This window comes from Musa acuminata, chromosome BXJ1-1 (assembly GCF_036884655.1).
Source record: "Musa acuminata AAA Group cultivar baxijiao chromosome BXJ1-1, Cavendish_Baxijiao_AAA, whole genome shotgun sequence".
NCBI lineage: Eukaryota > Viridiplantae > Streptophyta > Magnoliopsida > Zingiberales > Musaceae > Musa > Musa acuminata.
In genome coordinates, this window is record NC_088327.1 from 26,597,978 (window position 1) to 26,620,082 (window position 22,105).

At 46.8% G+C, this 22,105-nt stretch overlaps 1 protein-coding gene, 5 non-coding genes and 2 pseudogenes across 6 annotated transcripts; 7 read left to right on the forward strand and 1 right to left on the reverse strand.

Annotated features, from left to right (window-relative positions):
* Positions 1-325: 325 nt before the first annotated feature.
* LOC135588312 (5S ribosomal RNA) lies at positions 326-444 on the forward strand. The gene has a single exon (XR_010476193.1). It is a non-coding gene; the product is annotated as a 5S ribosomal RNA (ribosomal RNA).
* A 350-nt stretch (positions 445-794) lies between these two features.
* On the forward strand, positions 795-923 carry LOC135592630 (5S ribosomal RNA; annotated as a pseudogene).
* A 5,164-nt stretch (positions 924-6,087) lies between these two features.
* On the reverse strand, positions 6,088-18,080 carry LOC135679496 (cytokinin dehydrogenase 5-like). The gene is made up of 2 exons (XM_065193314.1): positions 17,505-18,080; positions 6,088-6,093 (listed from the first exon to the last, which is right to left on the reverse strand). The coding sequence occupies exons 1-2, from the start codon at positions 18,078-18,080 to the stop codon at positions 6,088-6,090; spliced, it is 582 nt and encodes a 193-aa protein (XP_065049386.1).
* LOC135593840 (5S ribosomal RNA) lies at positions 6,679-6,797 on the forward strand. Its single transcript, XR_010479847.1, has one exon. It is a non-coding gene; the product is annotated as a 5S ribosomal RNA (ribosomal RNA).
* On the forward strand, positions 7,148-7,266 carry LOC135592410 (5S ribosomal RNA). Its single transcript, XR_010479032.1, has one exon. It is a non-coding gene; the product is annotated as a 5S ribosomal RNA (ribosomal RNA).
* On the forward strand, positions 7,617-7,735 carry LOC135592479 (5S ribosomal RNA). The gene has a single exon (XR_010479074.1). It is a non-coding gene; the product is annotated as a 5S ribosomal RNA (ribosomal RNA).
* Positions 8,086-8,204, forward strand: LOC135593167 (5S ribosomal RNA). Its single transcript, XR_010479433.1, has one exon. It is a non-coding gene; the product is annotated as a 5S ribosomal RNA (ribosomal RNA).
* Positions 8,555-8,671, forward strand: LOC135592624 (5S ribosomal RNA; annotated as a pseudogene).
* Positions 18,081-22,105: the final 4,025 nt, after the last annotated feature.

Below are 22,105 nucleotides of genomic sequence, written 5' to 3' on the forward strand. Positions count from 1 at the left end.
TCTCCTGTAGACCTCCGAGATGATTGTTTTGGGGCTCAGAATTTGCCGTGACCGCTACGTAGTCAATATCGTGGGGCTCGGAGAGAGCTTTCCAGATTGGGGTCGCAATAGCAATTCCGAGATCATTCTAGAAAGTGCCGATGGTTTTGATGCGCGCTTGCCATGACCGATACGCAATCGTTGGGCTAGGGCTCGAAGAGAGCTTGCAATAGGGATTTCGTGATTGTTCGAGAAAGCGCCGACGGTTTCATGATGGGCAAGAGGCTTTGGATGTTGATGCGCCAGCCGCGACGTGCACATAGGCGAGGGACGAAGCACATGAAATGGGTGTGATCACACCAGCACTAAAGCACCGGATCCCATCAGAACTCCGAAGTTAAGCGTGCTTGGGCGAGAGTAGTACTAGGATGGGTGACCCCCTAGGAAGTCCTCGTGTTGCACTCTTTTTTACGTCCTGTGATACGAAACATCTCCAGTAGACCTCCAGGACGATTGTTTTGGGGCTCGGAATTTGCCGTGACCGCTACACAGTTAGTATCGTGGGGCTCGGAGAGAGCTCTCCGGATTGGGGTCGCAATAGCGATTCTGAGATCGTTCTAGAAAGTGCCGATGATTTCGGCACGCGCTTGCCGTGATAGATACGCAGACATTGGGCTAGGGCTCGGAGAGAGCTTGCAATAGGGATTTCGTGATCATTCGAGAAAGCATCGACGGTTCCGTGACGGGCAAGAGGCTCCGGACGTTGATGCGCCAACTGCGATGTGCACATAGGCGAGCGACGAAGCAAACAAAATGGGTGCGATCATACCAGAACTAAAGCATCGGATCCCATCAGAACTCCGAAGTTAAGCGTGCTTGGGCGAGAGTAGTACTAGGATGGGCGATGTAACATCCCTCATTTCTGAATTTTCGTATAAGTTTCTAGTTGTAATGTAAGTATCTATTTTAAATTTGATAAAAAGTCAAAGTATGAATCTGAGAACTTATTCATAAGATTTGGAGGATTTGTTCAAAAAAAAATCTGAGGACCTATATGTAAACCCTGAGGACCTAATTGTAAATATAATCATACAAGGACTAAACTATAAAATGCATAAAATTACAAATCTCACCGTTTAAGCCTCTCTGCCTTCGTTCTTAAGGAACCAGAGAAGGCAGCTATGTGGATGAACAGAGAAAGAAAGAAAGAAGAAGAGGAAAAAAAAAGGGGGGGAAGAAGAAGAAGAAAAAAAAATTGGGGCTTTGAGGTTTCGTACTCAATCTTCTCATTTAGGGTCAAAATTCTCAAAGGCAAGTATTCTAATCCCATCCTACAGAATTATTAGTCTTTTGTCTTATATTTATTCTGAATTATTCAAAAGATTTCAGCCTAGAACCTGATATTTCTCTTGTTAGATACAAAAATCATGGATCTGAAATTTTTTAGTAAACTGACTCTTATACATTGTTTCAGCCATAATTTTTAGCACCAAACATAGATTTAGATAGGACGTTATTCATTTGAAAGTAGACTCTTATATATTTCTTTTGACACTGATTTTGAAAATTTTGGACACCAAATACTTACCCAAACGTCTATTTCAAATGAGCCTATGGATGCTGCAAAACAGAGATCAAAATTTCTGACCTTTCGATACTAAAATGCCTATAAGTCCCTGTTGGAAATTCTGATTTATACCAAACTAATTTTATTTGAAACTAAACTTGTACACCTTTCTTTTGATATATAGATTGAAAAATTTGGAATTCAAATGCCTATTCTGCTATCTATTGATTCCGCTCTATGGATTCTGTAAAACAGTGATTTAGTTTTGGACCTTTGGTCACTAAATCAATGGTAACTCCTTGTTGATGAGGTCACTAAATCTAGGATGATGAGGACATTTGGTCCTTCTATTTCATTTGTTTCTAATTAATTAAGGTGGATGAAAGGGTTGATCGAGGATACTAAATCAGAGTAGCGCAATGAAAGCATGGTGAACCTAATTTCATTGGTGGTAGAAAAACGAATGATGCAAACAAAGAAGATATTTGATATATAAAATTGTTCTGATGATCAAAAGATTTCTTTTGCTACCTTATATTGGAAGTAGAGACTGATCATTAATGGGAACAATAAAAAGAATTTTTGAAGATTTGTGGCAAGAATGATAAGGATAAGTTTACCAATAAAAAAATATGATTGGAAATGAATCAGAAAGTAATAACAAAAGGGTTAAGACATTTGGATTTGAAATGGGAAGTCACCACAAAAGACTCAATCATGTGTGAATTACAAGTTAAATTATGAAACAAATTTGTGTTTTCGTGTGACTGGAGTCTATTTTGCTTGTAGAAAGTTAGATCATAAAATAAAAGACTGCCCTTTGAACAAGAAGAAAGAGTCACTGCCTCATAAATCATCAGCCCATGTCAGAGTGTATGCTATCACTGAATATGATTCTAAAACTTCTGAATTAGTAGTCGAAGGTATTATGTATGTTTATGAAAGTATGCAAATATTTGTTTGACCATGGGTCCTATCTACGATTTGATTCGTAATATTTTGCTTCTCACTTGGGCATTCATCCTAGACCACTACATTATGTGGTATATGTAAAATACAATCATTGGAGATTCTTTGATAACGAACTTGAATCTGGTCCTCTTGTCTGATTTTATTGGAGAACTTGAACTTTTTGCTGATTTAGTTCTCCTAAAGATTTGGAGTTTGATATTATACTTGACATGGATTGGTTATCTTCTCATCACGCTAGTATTGATTGTTACAAAAAAATAATTACTTTCTGCATACCAGATCAGCCTATATTTTACTTTGAGGACATTAGGCATGATTTGCCTCCTTGCTTGATATCAGCACTTCAAGCTTATCGCCTTATGCAGAAGGGCTGTTTCTATTATATGGTGTGTGTAAAGGAGAATTCAAATCAGGAAACCCATCTAGATGAAATTTCAGCGGTCAAAGAGTTCCCTAATGTATTCTTAGATGACTTGCCTAGTTTACCTCTAGATAGAGAGAGTGAAATTGCTATTGATTTGGTCCCTAGTACAACCCCAATATCTAAGCCTCCCTACAGAATGGCACCACTCGAGCTAGAGGAATTAAAGAAGCAACTACAAGAATTATTAGATAAGGGTTTCATACGACCCAGCGTATCTCCATGGGGTGCTCCGGTACTATTAGTGAAGAAGAAGAATGGAACATTAAGGCTTTGTATTGATTATAGATAGTTGAATCAGGTGACCATAAAAAAAAAAAAGTATCCCATTCCCAGAATTGATGATTTGTTTGATCAATTGCAGGGTGCACAAGTATTCTCTAAGATTGACCTGAGGTAAGGTTACTATCAGTTGAAAATCAAGGAAGAGGATATTCCAAAAATAGTTTTCAAAACTCGATATGGTCACTATGAATTCTTGGTGATGCCTTTTGGTTTGACAAATGCCCCTGCAGCTTTTATGGAACTAATGAATAGGATATTTCAACCGCTCTTGGATGGCTATGTAATTGTATTTATTGATGACATATTGGTGTATTCAAGGAGTAATCAGGAGCATGAGGAACACTTGAGAAATGTATTGTCCATACTAAGAGAAAAGAAGTTGTATACAAAGTTCAGCAAATGTGAATTGTGGCTAAATGAAGTTGCTTTCTTAGGTGAAGGGTATATCTGTTGATCCAAAGAAAATAGAAGCTGTAGTTGAATGGGAAGTACCAACAAATGTAATAGAAATTAGAAGCTTCTTGGGCATGGCATGTTATTACAGGAGATTTGTGGAGGGATTTTCTTGAATCGCTCAACCTCTCACCAAACTCACTAAAAAGAATGTGAAATTTGTATGGGGTGATGATTGTGAGCAAAGTTTTCAAGAGTTAAAAAGAAGATTGACTAGTGCTCCTATTCTCACTATTCCAAGTGGTAGTGAGGGATTTGTAGTTTATACCGATGCTTCAAGAAAGGGCCTTGGATGTGTTTTGATGTAGGAAGGGAGAGTGATTGCTTATGCTTCTAGGCAACTAAAAGGTTATGAATTGAATTATCGAACTCATGATTTGGAATTGGTAGCAATTATTTTTGCTCTAAAGATTTGGAGACATTATTTGTATGGTCGATAATTTGAAATCTTTACTGATCACAAGAGTTTAAAATATATTTTCACTCAGAAAGAGTTAAACATGAGACAACGAAGATGGATAGAACTTCTGAAGGATTATGATTGTGCCATCCGTTATCACTCGGGTAAAGCCAATGTTGTAGCTGATGCACTTAGTAGAAAATCTACAAGTTTTATGGCTAGTCTGGTCGTGAAGCAATGGAAGTTATTAGAAGAAAATTTTGATTTGAAAGCTTTGAAGAAAGAGCAAGACTCGATGATATTGATGGCCTCCATTCAAGTGCAATCTGATCTTATTCAACAAATTAAGGAAGGATAATTATGAGATCCACATTTAATCTACTTGAGGAATGAAGTAGAAAAGGAATTGAAGCCAAAATTTCAAGTTTCAAAGGATGGCCTATTGAGATTTGGGGAGAGAGTATATGTACCAAATGAACCAGATATCAAGAATCAAATCCTAAAGGAAAGTCATACTTTAAAGTACACCATGCATCCTAGGAGCTAGAGGTATGATAAATTTAGAGGACTAAATTTTTCTTTTAAGGGGGGGAGAGTGTAACATCCCTCATTTCTGAATTTTCGTATAAGTTTCTAGTTGTAATGTAAGTATCTATTTTAAATTTAATAAAAAGTCAAAGTATGAATCTGAGAACATATTCATAAGATTTGGAAGATTTGTTCAAAAAAAAATCTGAGGACCTATATGTAAACCCTGAGGACCTAATCGTAAATATAATCATACAAGGACTAAACTGCAAAATACACAAAATTACAAATCCCACCATTTAAGCCTCTCTGCCTTCATTCTTAAGGAACCAGAGAAGGCAGCTACGTGGATGAATAGAGAAAGAAAGAAAGAAGAAGAGGAAAAAAAAAAAAAGTGGGAAGAAGAAGAAGAAAAAAAAATTGGGGCTTTGAGGTTTTTTACTCAATCTTCTCATTTAGGGTCAAAATTCTCAAAGGCAAGTATTCTAATCCCATCTTACAGAATTATTAGCCTTTTGTCTCATATTTATTCTAAATTATTTGAAAGATTTCAGCCTAGAACCTGATATTTCTCTTGTTAGATACAAAAATCATGGATCTGAAATTTTTCGGTAAACTGACCCCTATACATTGTTTCAGCCATAATTTTTAGCACCAAATGTGGATTTAGACAAAACCTTGTTCATTTGAAATTAGACTCTTATATCTTTCTTTTTACACTAATTTTGAAAATTTTGGACACCGAATACTTACCCAAACGTCTGTTTCAAATGAGCCTATGGATGTTGCAAAACATAGATCAAAATTTCTGACCTTTCAATACTAAAATGCCTATAAGTCCCTGTTGGAAATTCTGATTTGTACCAATCTGATTTCATTTAAACTAGACTTATAAACCTTTCTTTTGATATATAGATTGAAAAATTTGGAATTCAAATGCCTATTCTGCTATCTGTTGATTCCGCTCTATGGATTCCAAATTTATTTTCTGTTAAAACAAGTTTTGTAGGAATCTTGTCCAAAGGCTATTGTCGAAAGATATATCAATCTATTTTCTGTTGAAACAAGTTTCGTACGAATCATGATTTCCAACAAGGAGTTACCTTTGATTTGGTAACACAAGGTCAAAAACAAAATCATTGTTTTGCAGAATTCATAGGGTCGGATTCAACGGATAATAGGGTAGGCATTTGAATTCCAAATTTTTCAATCTATAGATCAAAAGAAAGGTCTACAAGTCTAGTTTCGAATGAAATCTGTTTGGTACAAATCAGAATTTCCAACAGGGACTTATAATTATTTTAGTATCGAAAGGTCAGAAATTTTGATCCCTGTTCTGCAGCATCTATAGGCTCATTTGAAACAGACGTTTGGGTAAGTATTCGGTGTCCAAAATCTACAAAATCAGTGTCAAAAGAAAGATATAAGAGTCTAATTTCAAACGAGCTAGGTCTTGCCTGAATTCACATTTGGTGTAAAAAATTATAGCTGAAACAGTATATAGGGATCAGTTTACCGAAAAAATTTCAGATCCTTGGTTTTATGTCCAAAGAGAGAAATATCATATTCTAAGCATAAATCTTTCAGAATCAATATAGGAACATAGACTAATACTTCTGTAGGATGGGGTTAGAACACTTGCCTTTGAGAATTATGGCCCTAAATGAGAAGATTTTAGCAAGAAACCTCAAAGCCCCAATTTTTTTTTCTTCTTCTTCCCCCTTTTTCTTCTCTTCTTCTTTCTTTCTTTCTCCTGTTCTTCCACGCAGCTGCCTTCTCTGGTTCCTTATGAATGAAGGCAGAGAGGCTTAAATGGTGGAATTTGTAATTTTGTGCATTTTGTAGTTTAGTCCTTATATTATTATATTTACGATTAGGTCCTCAGGGTTTACATATAGGTCCTCAGATTTTTTTTTTGAACAAATCTCACAAATCTTATGAATAAGTTCTCATATTCATACTTTGGCTCTTTTATTAAATTTAAAATAGATACTTACATTATAACTAGAAACTTATACGAAAATTTCTTTAATGAGGGATGTTACAATAGGCGAGGGACGAAGCAAGCGAAACGGGTGCGATCATACCAGCACTTAAGCTTCGGATCCCATCAGAACTCCGAAGTTAAGCGTGCTTGGGCAAGAGTAGTACTAAGATGGGTGACCCCTTGGGAAGTCCTCGTGTCGCACTCCTTTTTGCGTCCCGAGATACGAAACATCTCCCGTAGGCCTCCGAGACGATTGTTTTGGGGCTCGGAATTTGCCGTGACCGCTACGCAGTCAGTATCATGGGGCTCGGGGAGAGCTTTCCGGAATGGGGTCGCAAAAGCGATTCTGAGATCGTTCTAGAAAGTGTCGATGGTTGCGGCGCGCGCTTGCCGTGACCGATACACAGTCGTTGGGCTAGGGCTCGGAGAGAGCTTGCAATAGGGGTTTCATAATCGTTCGAGAAAGCGCCAACGGTTTTGTGACGGGCAAGAGGCTCTGGACGTTGATGCGCCGGTCGCGACATGCACATAGGCGAGAGACGAAGCACCTGAAACGGGTGAGATCATACCAGCACTAAAGCTCTAGATCCCATCAGAACTCCGAAGTTAAGCGTGCTTGGGCAAGAGTAGTACTAGGATGGGTGACACCCTAGGAAGTCCTCGTGTCACACTCCTTTTTGCATCCTGAGATACGAAACATCTCCCTTAGGCCTCCGAGATGATTGTTTTGGGGCTCAGAATTTGCCGTGACCACTACACAGTCAGTATCGTGGGGCTCGGAGAGAGCTTTCTGGATTGGGGTCGCAATAGCGATTCCAAGATCGTTCTAGAAAGTGCCGATGGTTTTGGCGCACGTTTGCCGTGACCGATGCGCAGTCGTTGGGCTAGGGCTTGGAGAGAGCTTGCAATAGGGATTTCATGATCATTCGAGAAAGCATCGACGGTTTCGTGACGGGCAAGAGGCTCCCAACATTGATGCGCCAGCCGTGATATGCATATAGGCGAGGGACGAAGCAAGCGAAACGGGTGTGATCATACCAGCACTTAAGCTTCGGATCCCATCAGAACTCCGAAGTTAAGCTTTCTTGGGCGATAGTAGTACTAGGATGGGCGACCCCTTGGAAAGTCCTCGTGTCGCACTCCTTTTTGCGTCCCGAGATACGAAACATCTCCCGTAAGCCTCCGAGACGATTGTTTTGGGGCTCGGAATTTGCCATGACCGCTAAGTAGTCAGTATCGTGGGTCTCGGAGAGAGCTTTCCGGATTGGGGTCACAATAGCGATTCCGAGATTGTTCTAGAAAGTGCCGATGGTTTCGGCGTGCGCTTGCCGTGACCGATACGCAGTCGTTGGGCTAGGGCTCGGAGAGAGCTTGCAATAGGTATTTCGTGATCGTTCGAGAAAGCATCGACAGTTTCGTGACGAGCAAGAGGCTCCGGATGTTGATGCGCCAGCCGCGATGTGCACATAGGCGAGGGACGAAGAAAGCAAAACGGGTGCGATCATACCAGCACTTAAGCTCCAGATCCCATCAGAACTCCGAAGTTAAGCGTGCTTGGGCGAGAGTAGTACTAGGATAGGTGACCCCCTGGGAAGTCCTCGTGTCGCACTCCTTTTTGTGTCCCAAGATACGAAACATCTCCCGTAGGCCTCCAAGACGATTGTTTTGGGGCTCGGAATTTGCCGTGACCACTACGCAGTTAGAATCGTGGGGCTCGGGGAGAGCTTTCCGGAATGGGGTCGCAATAGCGATTCCGAGATCGTTCTAGAAAGTGCCGATGGTTTCGGCGCGCGCTTGCTGTGACCGATACGCAGTCGTTGGGCTAGGGCTCGGAGAGAGCTTGCAATAGGGGTTTCATGATCGTTCGAGAAAGCGCCAACGGTTTTGTGACGGGCAAGAGGCTCCGGACGTTGATGCGCTGGCCGCGACGTGCACATAGGCGAGGGACTAAGCACCCGAAATGGGTGAGATCATACCAGCACTAAAGCTCTGGATCCCATCAGAACTCCGAAGTTAAGCGTGCTTGGGCAAGAGTAGTACTAGGATGGGTGAAACCCACCCTAGGAAGTGTAACACCCGTCATTTCCGAATGTTCGTATAAATTTCTGGTGATAATGTAAGCATCTATTTTAATTGACAAAAGAAATAGAGTATGAATCAGAGGTAACTTATTTTTAAGATTTGGGAGATCTGTTCAAAAAAAAAAAAAAAAGAATCTGAGGACCTATATGTAAACCCTAAGGACCTAATCGTGAATATGATAAAAACAAGGACTAAACTGCAAAATGCACCAAATGACAAATCCCACCGCTTAAGCTTCTCTGCCTTTGTTCTTAAGGAAGCAGAGAAGGCAGCTCGTGGGTGATCAGGGAAAGAAAGAAGAAGAAGAAGAAGAAGAAGAAGAAGAGAAACAAAAATTGGGGCTTTTAGGGTTCTTGCTTTAATCTTTTCACTTCGGATCAAAATTTTTAAAGGCAAGTGTTCTAACCCCATCCTACAGTAGTATTAGACTCTATTTTTATGTTGATCCAAAATAAATTGAAAGATTTCTATTTAGAAACTGATATGTTTCTCTTTGGACATAGAACCATGGATTCTGAAATATTTTCGGTAAACTGACCCCTATACACTGTTTCAGCTATAAGTTTTAGTAAAAAATGTGAATTTAGGCAAGAACTATTTTGTTTGTAATTAGACTCTTATATCTTTCTTTTGACACCGATTTTGTAAATTTTGGACACCGAATACTTACCCAAACATCTCTTTCAAATGAGCCTATAGACGCTGTAAAACAGGGTTCAAGATTTCTGACCTTTCGATACTAAAATGCCTATAACTTCCTGTTGAAAATTCTGATTTGTACCAAACTGATTTTATCTGAAACTAGACTTGAACATCTTTCTTTTCACATATAGTTTGAAAATTTTGGAGTTCAACTGCCCACCCTATCATCTGTTGAATCCGACCCTATAAATTCTGCAAAACAGTGATTGTGATTTTGACCTTGTGTTACCAAATCAGAGGTAACTCTGTGTTGGGAGCCCTGTTTCATATGAAATCTGTTCCATCAGAATATAGATTGATATATGATTCGACCATAGCCTTCTTATGGGTATTGGAGCATAATTGTTATTCTGAAATATTTGTTTGATGTGCCACTGGAATTCTGTCCGAAATCGAGCTTTGGTCGATTTCGCGTATTCTGTTCCATTCCTTTGGATACTTGAATTCGTCTAACCTTCTTATTTGAATTGAGCTAAATATAATTGGATTCCCTGTACACTCTTGCTTCCATTTTCCTTTCTTATATGAATACATTTGTGAGAGATTTGTTCCTTGCGTCATATTGTTCTTAAAAAGGCACATGTAAGCTTCGTTGTTCCGCGTGTGCTTCCGATATATGCTACTTATTGTTGAAACTGCCCTTTTGTACTATGGTGTGTGGTATTGTCTGGACCTTTGCCAGAAATGGTAAAGGATATGCGCTTATTGCCCGCTATGTGGGGTCCCGCTATGTGGGATATGCGCTTGTTGCCCGCTATGTGGGTATGTGCTTAGAGCCTGCGATGCTCTGCCGGCCCCCTTTGACTTCACCTAGACGTGGGTGGATGGAGCTCCCAGACGTGGGAGACTTTTGTCAGGTGGTCATTCAGAAATGGATGAATCACATTCTGACTGAGATCCCACTACACCCTTTATATGTTTGATATGACATCCAGAGTTTTGGTGAGTTGTTTCTGTTCATGCTTTGGATAAGAATGATAAGATTGCGACGTCAAGGACGACGTTTGAGCTTCTGTACGATATTTGTTTTTGATATGCTCTGAAATGCTTCATTCACTGATGATTTTGCTTCAAAATGTTCCATATGCCGTTGATATGCTTCGGAACATTTTATATGCCATTGATAAGCTCCGATATGTTTCCTTTGTTACTGATATGCTCCAATTACTCTATGCCCCATCTGTCAGGAACCAAATATGTAAGATTGAAAGGACAATTGTGTTTCTGCTCCTAATGATATTATGTCTACGAAATCGTATATTCTGCCTTGTATTTTAAAACTGTATCTCTTTGGAAATTGTACTATTTTGATATGGATATGTTAGTCACTTGCTGAGCTCTTTATGCTCACCCCGTTTGTTGATAAATTTTTTAGGATAGCGTATTGCTTGCTTAAATGTTAAGATTGGGCTGAGGCAGTGGAAAGTTTAGAAGACGTTGGGCAGAACTTTTGTTAGCATATATGTAGTTGTTGTATAAGCTACCTTGCATCTAATGAAATGTGACTATGAATCTAAACCTGTGGATTTTGTGTAAGTTAAAGGATCCCTCATGTATAGGGTTTTGGAATGTTAAGTTAAATACATGCAATGATATGAACTTATGGTAAATCGATGATTGTGGTGACTGCATAGATTTCCCCACTTGTGGATTTATATTGTGGTTTTTATTTTGATGAGTTGAGTTCAGATTGTATGAATTATCGAGTGATGTGTGCTATGTTTGTGATTACACAGGGTTATGAATTGGTAGATTATAGAAGTGAAATTTTGATCAGAATGTTTTCTTAGTGACCTCAAATTTGTGTTTGGATCCTGGGTTAGTTGTGATGAAAAATTTTAAATATTATCGATATTTTGAGGGGCGTGTCAGAGGTGGTATCAGAGCATGATTTGAGAATCACTAAGAATATCATCTTTTTTTTTAGGTTTATTGACTATCATTTAGAGATTGATCAAAGAAAATGTTCTTTTGATGTTTTAGGAAGCGAGGATGACGAGATCATCTGGTTCTCCTGTTGCATCTACTGCTGATCAATTGAGTGGTATCATGCGGACTTTGGAGACTATGGCACAAGTGATGCAACAACAACAACAACCTGTCCTACAAGGAAGTAATGATGGAACAGAGACATCAAACCAGACGGGGTTGGGAATTGGACGGTTTAAGAAGCTTAGTCCTCCCAGTTTCAGTGGTGAGTCTGATCCAATGGTGGCGGAACGATGGATGATGCAGATAGAGAAAATATTTGATGCCTTAAGTTACTCTGATGAACGAAAGGTTTTTCTTGCCACCTTTATGTTGGAAGGAGAAGCTGAACACTGGTGGAGAATGATTAAGAGGATGTCTGAAATCAAACATGAGCCAATGACATGGAAGTTATTCCAAGAAAAGTTTAACGATAAATATTTTCCAGATTGTATGAGAGAGCAAAAAGAATTGGAGTTCTTGAATCTTATCCAGGGAAGTATGACGGTTACAAAGTATGAATCTAAATTCACTGAGCTCTCCAGGTTTGCCACACATATGACTGATGATGAATCTAGAAAAGCAAGAAGGTTTGAAAGGGGATTACGGCCAGCAATAAGAAGCCGAATGTCAGCTTTAAAATTACAAACATATGCTGATACGGTAGAAAGAGCTTTGAAAATTGAAAGAGACATGGAGGAAATTCAAGAAATCATTGGCAAGAACAAAAGGGAAAAATTTACTAGCAAAAGCAGGAGAGAAAATGAGTATGAAGATAATAACAAGAGGTTTAAGACATCTGGATTTGAGAAAAGGAAACCATTGGGGAGGACTCAGTTATGTGCAAAATGCGGATTAAATCATGAAACAAGTCGGTGTTTTCGGGTGATTGGAGCATGTTTTGGTTGTGGAAAGCTAGGTCATCAACTAAGAGATTGCCCACTGAACAGGAAAAAAGAGCCACTGTCTCCTAGACCTTCAGCCCATGCTAGAGTGTACGCTATCACTGAACAAGATTCTAAAGCTTCTAAATCAGTGGTGGAAGGTATTCTTCATGTTTCTAAAAGAAATGCAAAAGTTTTGTTTGATCCCGGCTCCAACTTATCGTTTGTTTCACAATACTTTGCTTGTCACTTGGATATTCTACCTAAACCCCTGGATTATATGTTATATGTTACAACTGCTGTTGGAGATTCATTGGCAACAAACTTAGTCTACCCATCTTGTTTGATCTCTATTGGAGACCATGAACTCTTTGCTGATTTGATTCTCCTAGAGATCCAGGGTTTTGATATTATACTTGGCATGGATTGGTTATCTTCTCATCACGCTAGTGTTGATTGTTACAAAAAAATAATTACTTTCTGCATACCAGATCAGCCTATATTTTTCTTTGAGGGCATTAAGCATGATTTGCCTCCTTGCTTAATATCAGCACTTCAAGCTTATCGTCTTATGCAGAAAGGTTGTTTTTGTTATATGGTGTGTGTAAAGGAGCATTCAAATCAGGAAACCCACCTAGATGAAATTTCAGTGGTCAAAGAATTCCCTGATGTATTCCCAGATGACCTGCCTGGTTTACCTCTAGATAGAGAGGGCGAATTTGCTATTGATCTAGTCCCCAGTACAACCCCAATATCTAAGCCTCCCTACAGAATGGCACCACTCGAGCTAGAAGAATTAAAGAAGCAAATGCAAGAGTTATTAGATAAGGGTTTCATACGACCCAGTGTATCCCCATGGGGTGCTCCGGTACTATTAGTGAAGAAGAAGGATGGAACATTAAGGCTTTATATTGATTATAGACAGTTGAATCAGGTGACCATCAAAAACAAATATCCCATACCTAGAATTGATGATTTGTTTGATCAATTGCAGGGTGCACAAGTATTCTCTAAGATTGACCTGAGGTCAGGTTACTATCAGTTGAGGATCAAAGAGGAGGATATTTCAAAAACAGCTTTCAGAACTCGATATGGTCATTATGAATTCTTGGTGATGCCTTTTGGTTTGACAAATGCCCCTGCAGCTTTTATGGAACTAATGAATAGGATATTTCAACCGCTCTTGGATATCTGTGTAATTGTATTTATTGATGACATATTCGTGTATTCAAAGAGTAATCAGGAGCATGAGGAACACTTGAGAGATGTGTTGTCCATACTAAGAGAAAAGAAGTTGTATGTGTTACGGTAAGTAACTTTTTTAGCCGTGGCCTCGGGGCCGTCGCGGCTCGGTTCGGGTCCGGAAGGCGGTGATCTCCGTGGGGGCGTCCCTCGGGGTCTCCCGGCGGCCGAGCTCGGTGGTTCGGGTCGGGAGGTCGGTTCGGCAGGTCGGGTCGGCGGTTCGGGTCGGCGGTTCGGGTCGGGAGGCAGCTCCGCCGCAGCTTCGGGAAGAGGCGACACCGTCTCGCACCTGCACACAGGTCGGGCCGGGAGCTCGGCCCGACCCCTCCGACGATCAAGTTAGAGAAAGATGTGAAGGGGATAGTGGATGAGGCAGAAGAAGAGCCTCTGAGTGTTTTGTGTCTGAGTGAGTTCCTCTCCCCTTTTCTCTTTAGAGTTTGGGGGTATTTATAGATGAAGTTTGATGTTACCTGACGTGGTTGTTTGCACGGTAGGGCTGTACCTTTGGTGGCGTCTGACATTGCCACTGGGGCTGCGTGGGAGGCCGAGCTGCTGCAGGGTATGGCGAGCCTCGGGCAGTGTGTCGCTCAAGGGGATGCTGTCATGGTGTGTCACATCGCCATTTTTACCCCTATCATATACCCCCCCCGAAAGGAGCTATGCGTCGGTTCTTGCATACAGGGGGTCCGATGCATGGTTTTTTACTTCAGGTGGGCTGGTTATGCGGATCCGAGGCGTACGACGTAGGCGGGCTAGCCGCGCGGACGCGTCTCGTGCAACATGGGGCCAAGGTGCGCAACTCAGTCAGGAAGCCGAGCAGGGTTGGACTCGGGGCCGATGGAGCCGATGAGGGCCGAGGAGCACAGCGCAGGCGGGGTGACCGCGCAGGTGTGATCTCGGGAGGCGTCGAGCCGAGGAGCACAACACAGGCGGGGTGACCGCGCAGGTGTGGTCTCGGGAGGCGTAAAGCCGAGGGCCGAGGAGCACAACGCAGGCGGGGTGACCGCGCAGGTGTGGTCTCGGGGTGGCGTTGAGCCGAGGGCCGAGGAGCACAACGTAGGCGGTGTGACCGCGCAGGTGTGGTCTCGGGATGCGTAAAGCCGAGGGCCGAGGAGCACAACACTGGCGGGGTGACCGCGCAGGTGTGATCTCGGGAGGCGTAAAGCCAAGGGCCGAGGAGCACAACACTGGCGGGGTGACCGCGCAGGTGTGGTCTCGGGATGCGTAAAGCCGAGGGCCGAGGAGCACAACACTAGCGGGGTGACCGTGCAGGTGTGATCTCGGGAGGCATAAAGTCGAGGGCCGAGGAGCACAACGCAGGCGGGGTGACCGTGCAGGTGTGATCTCGGGAGGCGTAAAGCCGAGGGCCGAGGAGCACAACACTGGCGGGGTGACCGCGCAGGTGTGATCTCGGGAGGCATAAAGCCGAGGGCCGAGGAGCACAACGCAGGCGGGGTGACCGTGCAGGTGTGATCTCGGGAGGCGTAAAGCCGAGGGCCGAGGAGCACAACACTGGCGGGGTGACCGCGCAGGTGTGATCTCGGGAGGCGTAAAGCCGAGGGCCGAGGAGCACAACGCAGGCGGGGTGACCGCGCAGGTGTGGTCTCGGGATGGCGTAGAGCCGAGGGCCGAGGAGCACAACGCAGGCGGGTTGGCCGCGCAGGTGTGGTCTCGGGATGGCGTAGAGCCGAGGGCCGAGGAGCACAACGCAGGCGGGTTGGCCACGCAGGTGTGTTCTCGGGTGGCGTAAAGCCGAGGGCCGAGGAGTACAACACTGGCGGGGTGACCGCGCAGGTGTGATCTCGGGAGGCATAAAGCCGAGGGCCGAGGAGCACAACGCAAGCGGGGTGACCGCGCAGGTGTGATCTCGGGAGGCGTAGAGCCGAGGGCCGAGGAGCACAACGCAGGCGGGGTGACCGCGCAGGTGTGGTCTCGGGATGGCGTAGAGCCGAGGGCCGAGGAGCACAACGCAGGCGGGTTGGCCGCGCAGGTGTGGTCTCGGGATGGCGTAGAGCCAAGGGCCGAGGAGCACAACGCAGGCGGGGTGACCGCGCAGGTGTGTTCTCGGGTGGCGTAAAGCCGAAGAGCCGTGGATCACGACGCAGGCGGGTTGACCGCGCAGGCATGGTCTCGGGTGGCGTGAAGCCGAAGAGCCGAGGAACACGACGCAGGCGGGGTGACCGCGCAGGTGTGGTCTCGGGATGGTACGGAGCCGAAGGGGGTGTCCTCAAGCATTAAGCGACCGAGGAGGCCTCGGGCATTATGCGACCGAGGTGGCGGCCTCGGGCATTACGCTACCGAGGTGGTGGCCTCAGCAAGCATGGAGCCGAGGCACTCGGCGTAGGCAGGCTGCGGCCGAGGGATGTAACCCAGGTGGGCAAGGTAGTGGATATGGCCGAGGAGTTCGGCGCGGGCAGGCTGGCCGTGTAGACGTGTCTCGGGGTTTATGGAGCCGAGGGGCACGACGCGGGCGTAATGGCGGCACTGGTCTGTCTCGGGAACATGGAGACAAGGAGCACAACGTAGGCGGCTGGCGGCGCAGGTGTGGTCTCGGGCATTACGCGATCGAGGAGCACGACGCAGGCGGGCAGACCGCGCAGGCGTGGTCGCAAGGGCCATGCGACCGAGTAGCACGATCAAGCGGGCAGGACGCGAGGACGTGGCCTCGGGCACCACCCGGCCGAGGAACACGATAGGCGGTCGGGCCGCGCCGAGGTGGGTCTCGGCAGAGATTGGCCGAGGTGCTCGGTGCAGGCAGGCTGCGACCGAGGGACACCGCTCAGGCGGGCAGGTCGCGCTGAGGTGGGATTTCGGCAGAGAGTTGCCGAGGTGCGAGGTGCAGGCAGGCTGCGACCGAGGTACACCGCTCAGGCGGGCAGGTCGCGCTGAGGTGGGCTTGGCAAACATGGAGCTGAGGGGTTCGGCGCAGGCAAGCCGTGGTCGAGGGGCGTGAACCAGGTGGATAGGGCCGTGGAGCTCGGCGCGGGCAGGCTGGCCGCGCAGACGTGTCTCGGGGTTTATGGAGCCGAGGGGCACGACGCGGGCGTACTGGCGACACTGGTCTGTCTCGGGAACATGGAGCCAAGGAGCACGACGCAGGCGGCTAGCGGCACAGGTGTGGTCTCGGGCATTACGCGACCGAGGAGCACGACGCTGGCGGGCAGACCGCGCAGGCGTGGTCGCAAGGGCCATGCGGCCGAGTAGCACGACGCAGGCGGGCAGGACGCGAGGACGTGGACTCGGGCACCATGCAGCCGAGGTACACGATAGAGGCGGACAGGCCGCGCCGAGGTAGATCTCGGCAGTGATTGGCCGAGGTGCTCGGTGCAGGCAGGCTGTGACCGAGGGACACCGCTCAGGCGAGCAGGCCGCGCTGAGGTGGGATTTCGGCAGAGAGTTGCCGAGGTGCTCGGTGCAGGCAGGCTGCGACCGAGGTAGTGGGCTGCTTGCTGCGCATGAGGCCGAGTGGCCGAGGCAGCGTGCTGGCTGCACACGGGGCCGAGGGGCCGAGGCAGCGCGCTGCTTGCTGCGCATGAGGCCGAGGAGCCGAGGCAGCGTGCTACTTGCTGCGCATGAGGCTGAGTGGCCAAGGCAGCGAGGCAGCAAGGCAGCGTGCTATTTGCTGCGCATGAGGCCGAGTGGCCAAGGCAGCGAGGCAGCAAGGCAGTGTGCTGGCTGCGCATAAGGCCGAGTGGCCGAGGCTGCTTGCTGGCTGCGCACGAGGCCGAGTGGCCGAGGCAGCAAGGCAGCGTGCTACTTGCTGCGCATGAGGCGAGTGGCCGAGGCAGCGAGGCTGCTTGCTGGCTGCGCATGAGGCCGAGTGGCCGAGGCAGCGTGTTGGCTGCGCATGAGGCCGAGGAGGCGAGGCAGCGCGCTGCTTGCTGCGCATGAGGCCGAGTGGCCGAGGCAGCGTGCAGCGTGTTGGCTGCGCATGAGGCCGAGGAGCCGAGGCAGAGAGGCTGCTTGCTGGCTGCGCGTGAGGCCGAGGAGCCGAGGCAGCGAGGCAGCAGCGTGTTGGAGTGAACAGAGCTTACCTTAACAGGGTTCTTGGGGGAGAAGAAGGACGACCTCCAGTTGTTGATGAGGCCTTCATCAATGATGACGAAGCCTTCGATGTAGTCGAACCTTTCGCTCCGGTGGGCGCTGTGGAGCGAGACGAGGAGCTCCTGGTCTCTGGTGAAGGCCGCGAAGTCGGAGTACAGTATTCGGATCCATCTCACCCCGTGAGGAGCTGTCTCCAGTGCAATCCGGGCTCTGATGATGATCCCAAACTGTCCCTGACCACCGAGAACTCCATGGAACAACTCTGAGTTCTGCTCTTCTGAGCATGTTATCAGCTCGCCCTTGCCTGTGACCATATCGAGCTCGTGGACATTGCTGATCTGAGGTCTGTGGTGAAAGGCTTGCCCGCTTACGCCGGCGTTGGAGAGAGTGCTGCCGACCGACAAGTAGAGGTAGTCGGTCCACGACTTGGGCGCGAGGCCGTCGTTGGCTAGCGTCCAGTTCAACACATCGACCTGGAGATCACCCCCCGAGGCGTCGACATAGTACTCGCCCGTGGATGGCGAGCACGTCGGCTCCGGGCGGGGCGCGATCCGGCCGCGACTCATCTGGACCACGACGCCGTCCGGCGAGAGCGTCTGGCCCTTGATCGAGTGGCTGTGTCCCCTGGCGGAGACCGGCAACCAGCGGGCCGCGCGCGTGGGACCGAGGGGCCGACGCGGGCGGAGGCGCGCGGGGGCCGAGCCGCGCTCGTGGGGGCCGAGGAGCCGGGACGCGCCGGCTGGCCGCGCGCGTGGGGCCGAGGGGCCGGGACGCGCGGGCTGGCCGCGTGCGTGGGGCCGACGCAGGCGAGGCGCGCGGGGCCGAGCCGCGTGCGTGGGGCTGGTCGCGCGCGGGCGGATTGGCCGCGCGCGTGGGGCCGACGCGGGTGGATTGGCCGCGCGCGTGGGGCCGACGCAGGCGAGGCGCGCGGGGCCGAGCTGCGCGCGTGGGGCTGGTCGCGCGCGGGCGGATTGGCCGCGAGCGTGGGGCCGACGCAGGCGAGGCGCGCGGGGCCGAGCCGCGTGAGTGGGGCTGGTCGCGCGCGGTCGGATTGGCCGCGCGCGTGGGGCCGATGCGGGCGGATTGGCCGACGCGCTCGGGCTGGTCACGCGCGTGGGGCCGGGATGCCGAGACGCGCAGGCTGGCCGCGCGCGTGGGGCCGACGCAGGCGAGGCGCGCGGGGCCGAGCCGCGCGCGTGGGGCTGGTCGCGCGCGGGCGGATTGGCCGCGCGCATGGGGCCGACGCGGGCGGATTGGCCGCGCGCGTGCGACCGACGCAGGCGAGGCGCGCGGGGCCGAGCCGCGCGCGTGGGGCTGGTCGCGCGCGGGCGGATTGGCCGCGCGCGTGGGGGCTGCGAAACCGAGACGTGCGGGCTGGCCGCGCGCGTGGGGCCGATGCGGGCGGATTGGCCGACGCGCTCGGGCTGGTCGCGCGCGTGGGGCCGGGGGGTCGAGGAGCCGAGACCAGCCGCAGAGGTCGCTGCTGCTAGTGCAGGTCGGCTGCAGTGGAGCAACCAAGGAGAAGACTAACGTACCATCATTTCGGGCCCTCCTTCTAGCACCATTCTGTTACGGTAAGTAACTTTTTTAGTAATGGCCTCGGGGCCGTCGCGGCTCGGTTCGGGTCCGGAAGGCGTTGATCTCCGTGGGGGCATCCTTCGGGGTCTCCCGGCGGCCGAGCTCGGTGGTTCGGGTCGGGAGGTCGGTTAGGCAGGTCGGGTCGGCGGTTCGGGTCGGGAGGCAGCTCCGCCGTAGCTTCGGGAAGAGGCGACACCGTCTCGCACCTGCACACAGGTCGGGCCGGGAGCTCGGCCCGACCCCTCCGACGATCAAGTTAGAGAAAGATGTGGAGGGGATAGTGGATGAGGCAGAAGAAGAGCCTCTGAGTGTTTTGTGTCTGAGTGAGTTCCGCTCCCCTTTTCTCTTTAGAGTTTGGGGTTATTTATAGATGAAGTTTGATGTTACCTGACGTGGTTGTCTGCACGGTAGGGTTGTACCTTTGGTGGCGTCTGACATTGCCACTGGGGCTGCGTGGGAGGCCGAGCTGCTGCAGGGTATGGCGAGCCTCGGGCAGTGTGTCGCTCAAGGGGATGCTGTCATGGTGTCACATCGCCATTTTTACCCCTATCAGTATGCGAAGTTCAGCAAATGTGAATTTTGGTTGAACGAAGTTGCTTTCTTAGGCCATGTGATTTCAGGGAAGGGTATATCTGTTGATCCAAGGAAAATAGAAGCTGTAGTTGAATGGGAAGTACCAACAAATGTAATAGAGGTTAGAAGTTTCTTGGGCATGGCAGGTTATTACAGGAGATTTGTGGAGGGATTTTCTCAAATTGCTCAACCTCTCACCAAACTCACTAAGAAGAATATGAAATTTGTATAGGGTGATGATTGTGAGCAAAGCTTTCAAGAGTTAAAAAGAAGATTGACTAGTGCCCCTATTCTCACTATTCCAAGTGGTAGTGAGGGATTTGTAGTTTATACTGATGCTTCAAGAAAGGGCCTAGGATGTGTTTTGATGCAGGAAGGGAGAGTAATTGCTTATGCTTCTAGGCAACTTAAAGGTTATGAATTGAATTATCCAACTCATGATTTGGAATTAGCAGCAATCATTTTTGCTCTAAAGATTTGGAGACATTATTTGTATGGTCGACAGTTTGAATTTTTCACTGATCACAAGAGTTTAAAATATATTTTCACTCAGAAAGAGTTGAACATGAGGCAGCGAAGATGGATAGAACTTCTGAAGGATTATGATTGTGCCATCCGTTATCACCCAGGCAAGGCCAATGTTGTAGCTGATGCACTTAGTAGAAAATCTACAAGTTTTATGGCTAGTCTGGTCGTGAAGCAATGGAAGCTAATAGAAGAAAATTTTGATTTGAAAGCTTTGAGGAAAGAGCAAGACTTGATGATTTTGATGGCCTCCATTCAAGTGCAGTCTGATCTTATGCAACAAATTAAGGAAGGACAATTGCGAGATCCACATTTAATCTACTTGAGGGGTGAAGTAGAAAAGGGATTGAAGCCACAATTTCAAATTTCAAAGGATGGCCTATTGAGATTTGGGGAGAGAGTATGTGTACCAAATGAACTAGATATCAAGAATCAAATCCTAACTGAAAGTCATACTTCAAAGTACACCCTACACCCTGGGAGCACTAAGATGTATAGAGATCTTCAAAGTCATTATTGGTGGGATGGCATGAAGAAGGAAATTGCAATGTATGTTTCAAAATGTTTGACGTATCAGCAAATCAAAGTAGAACACCAAAGACCTAGAGGGTTACTGCAACCTTTAGTTATTCCTCAATGGAAATGGGAATGTATTACTATGGACTTTGTTTCGGGACTACCCAGAACCTCGAGGAAGCATGATGCTATTTGGGTTATCATTGATAGGTTAACAAAATCTGCACATTTCCTACCGATTAATATGACTTATTCGCTTGATAGACTTGCAGATTTATATGTTAATTAAATATTAAGACTTCATGGTATTCCAAAGGAGATCATCTCTGATAGAGACTCCAGATTTCTCTCTAGATTCTGGAGAAGATTACAGGAATCTATGGGCACTAAAGTCAAGTTTAGTACTGCATATCATCCTCAAACTGATGATCAGTCAGAAAGAATAATTCAAACACTTGAGGATTTGCTTAGAGCCTATGTTATGGATTGGAAAGGTGAATGGGATAAGGATATTTCACTTGTTGAGTTCACGTATAATAATAGTTATCATTCAAGTATTCAGATAGCTCCTTATGAAGCTCTATATGGGCGAAAGTGCATAACACCTATAGGTTGGGAGGAAGTTGGAGACAGAAAGTTGTTAGCACCGGACAAGGTACAAGAAACTACCGAGAAAATTCAAGTTATAAGGAAAAGGTTAAAAGCTGCTCAGAGTCGTCAAAAGAGTTATGCCGACACTAGGAGACGAGATATTGAGTTTGAAATTGGAGATTTTGTATTCTTAAAAGTCTCCCCTTCCAAAGGCATTATGAGGTTTGGGAAGAAAGGAAAATTAAGCCCAAGATTTATTGGACCTTTTGAGGTTCTTGAGAGGGTTGGTTCTGTCACTTACAGGATTGCCTTGCCACCAGCATTGAGCCATGTCCATGATATATTTCATGTCTCGATGATTAGAAAGTATATGTATGACCCTTCTCACATCATTAAGTATGAGCTGGTGGAGATCGATAAAGATTTAACCTATGTGGAAAAGCCTATTCAGATTATTGATAAGAAAGAAAAAGTCCTAAGGAATCGGGTCATCCCACTGGTTCAAGTAATTTGGAGACATCATTCTGGAGAGGAGACAACTTGGGAGCTAGAAAAGGAAATGAAAAAGGTGTATCCTCGTCTTTTCATCGAATAGAGGTACGATAAATTTAGAGGACTAAATTTTTCTTTTAAGGGGGGGAGAGTGTAACACCCCTCATTTCCGAATGTTCGTATAAATTTCTGGTGATAATGTAAGCATCTATTTTAATTGACAAAAGAAATAGAGTATGAATCAGAGGTAACTTATTTTTAAGATTTGGTAGATCTGTTCAAAAAAAAAAAAAAAAAAAGAATCTGAGGACCTATA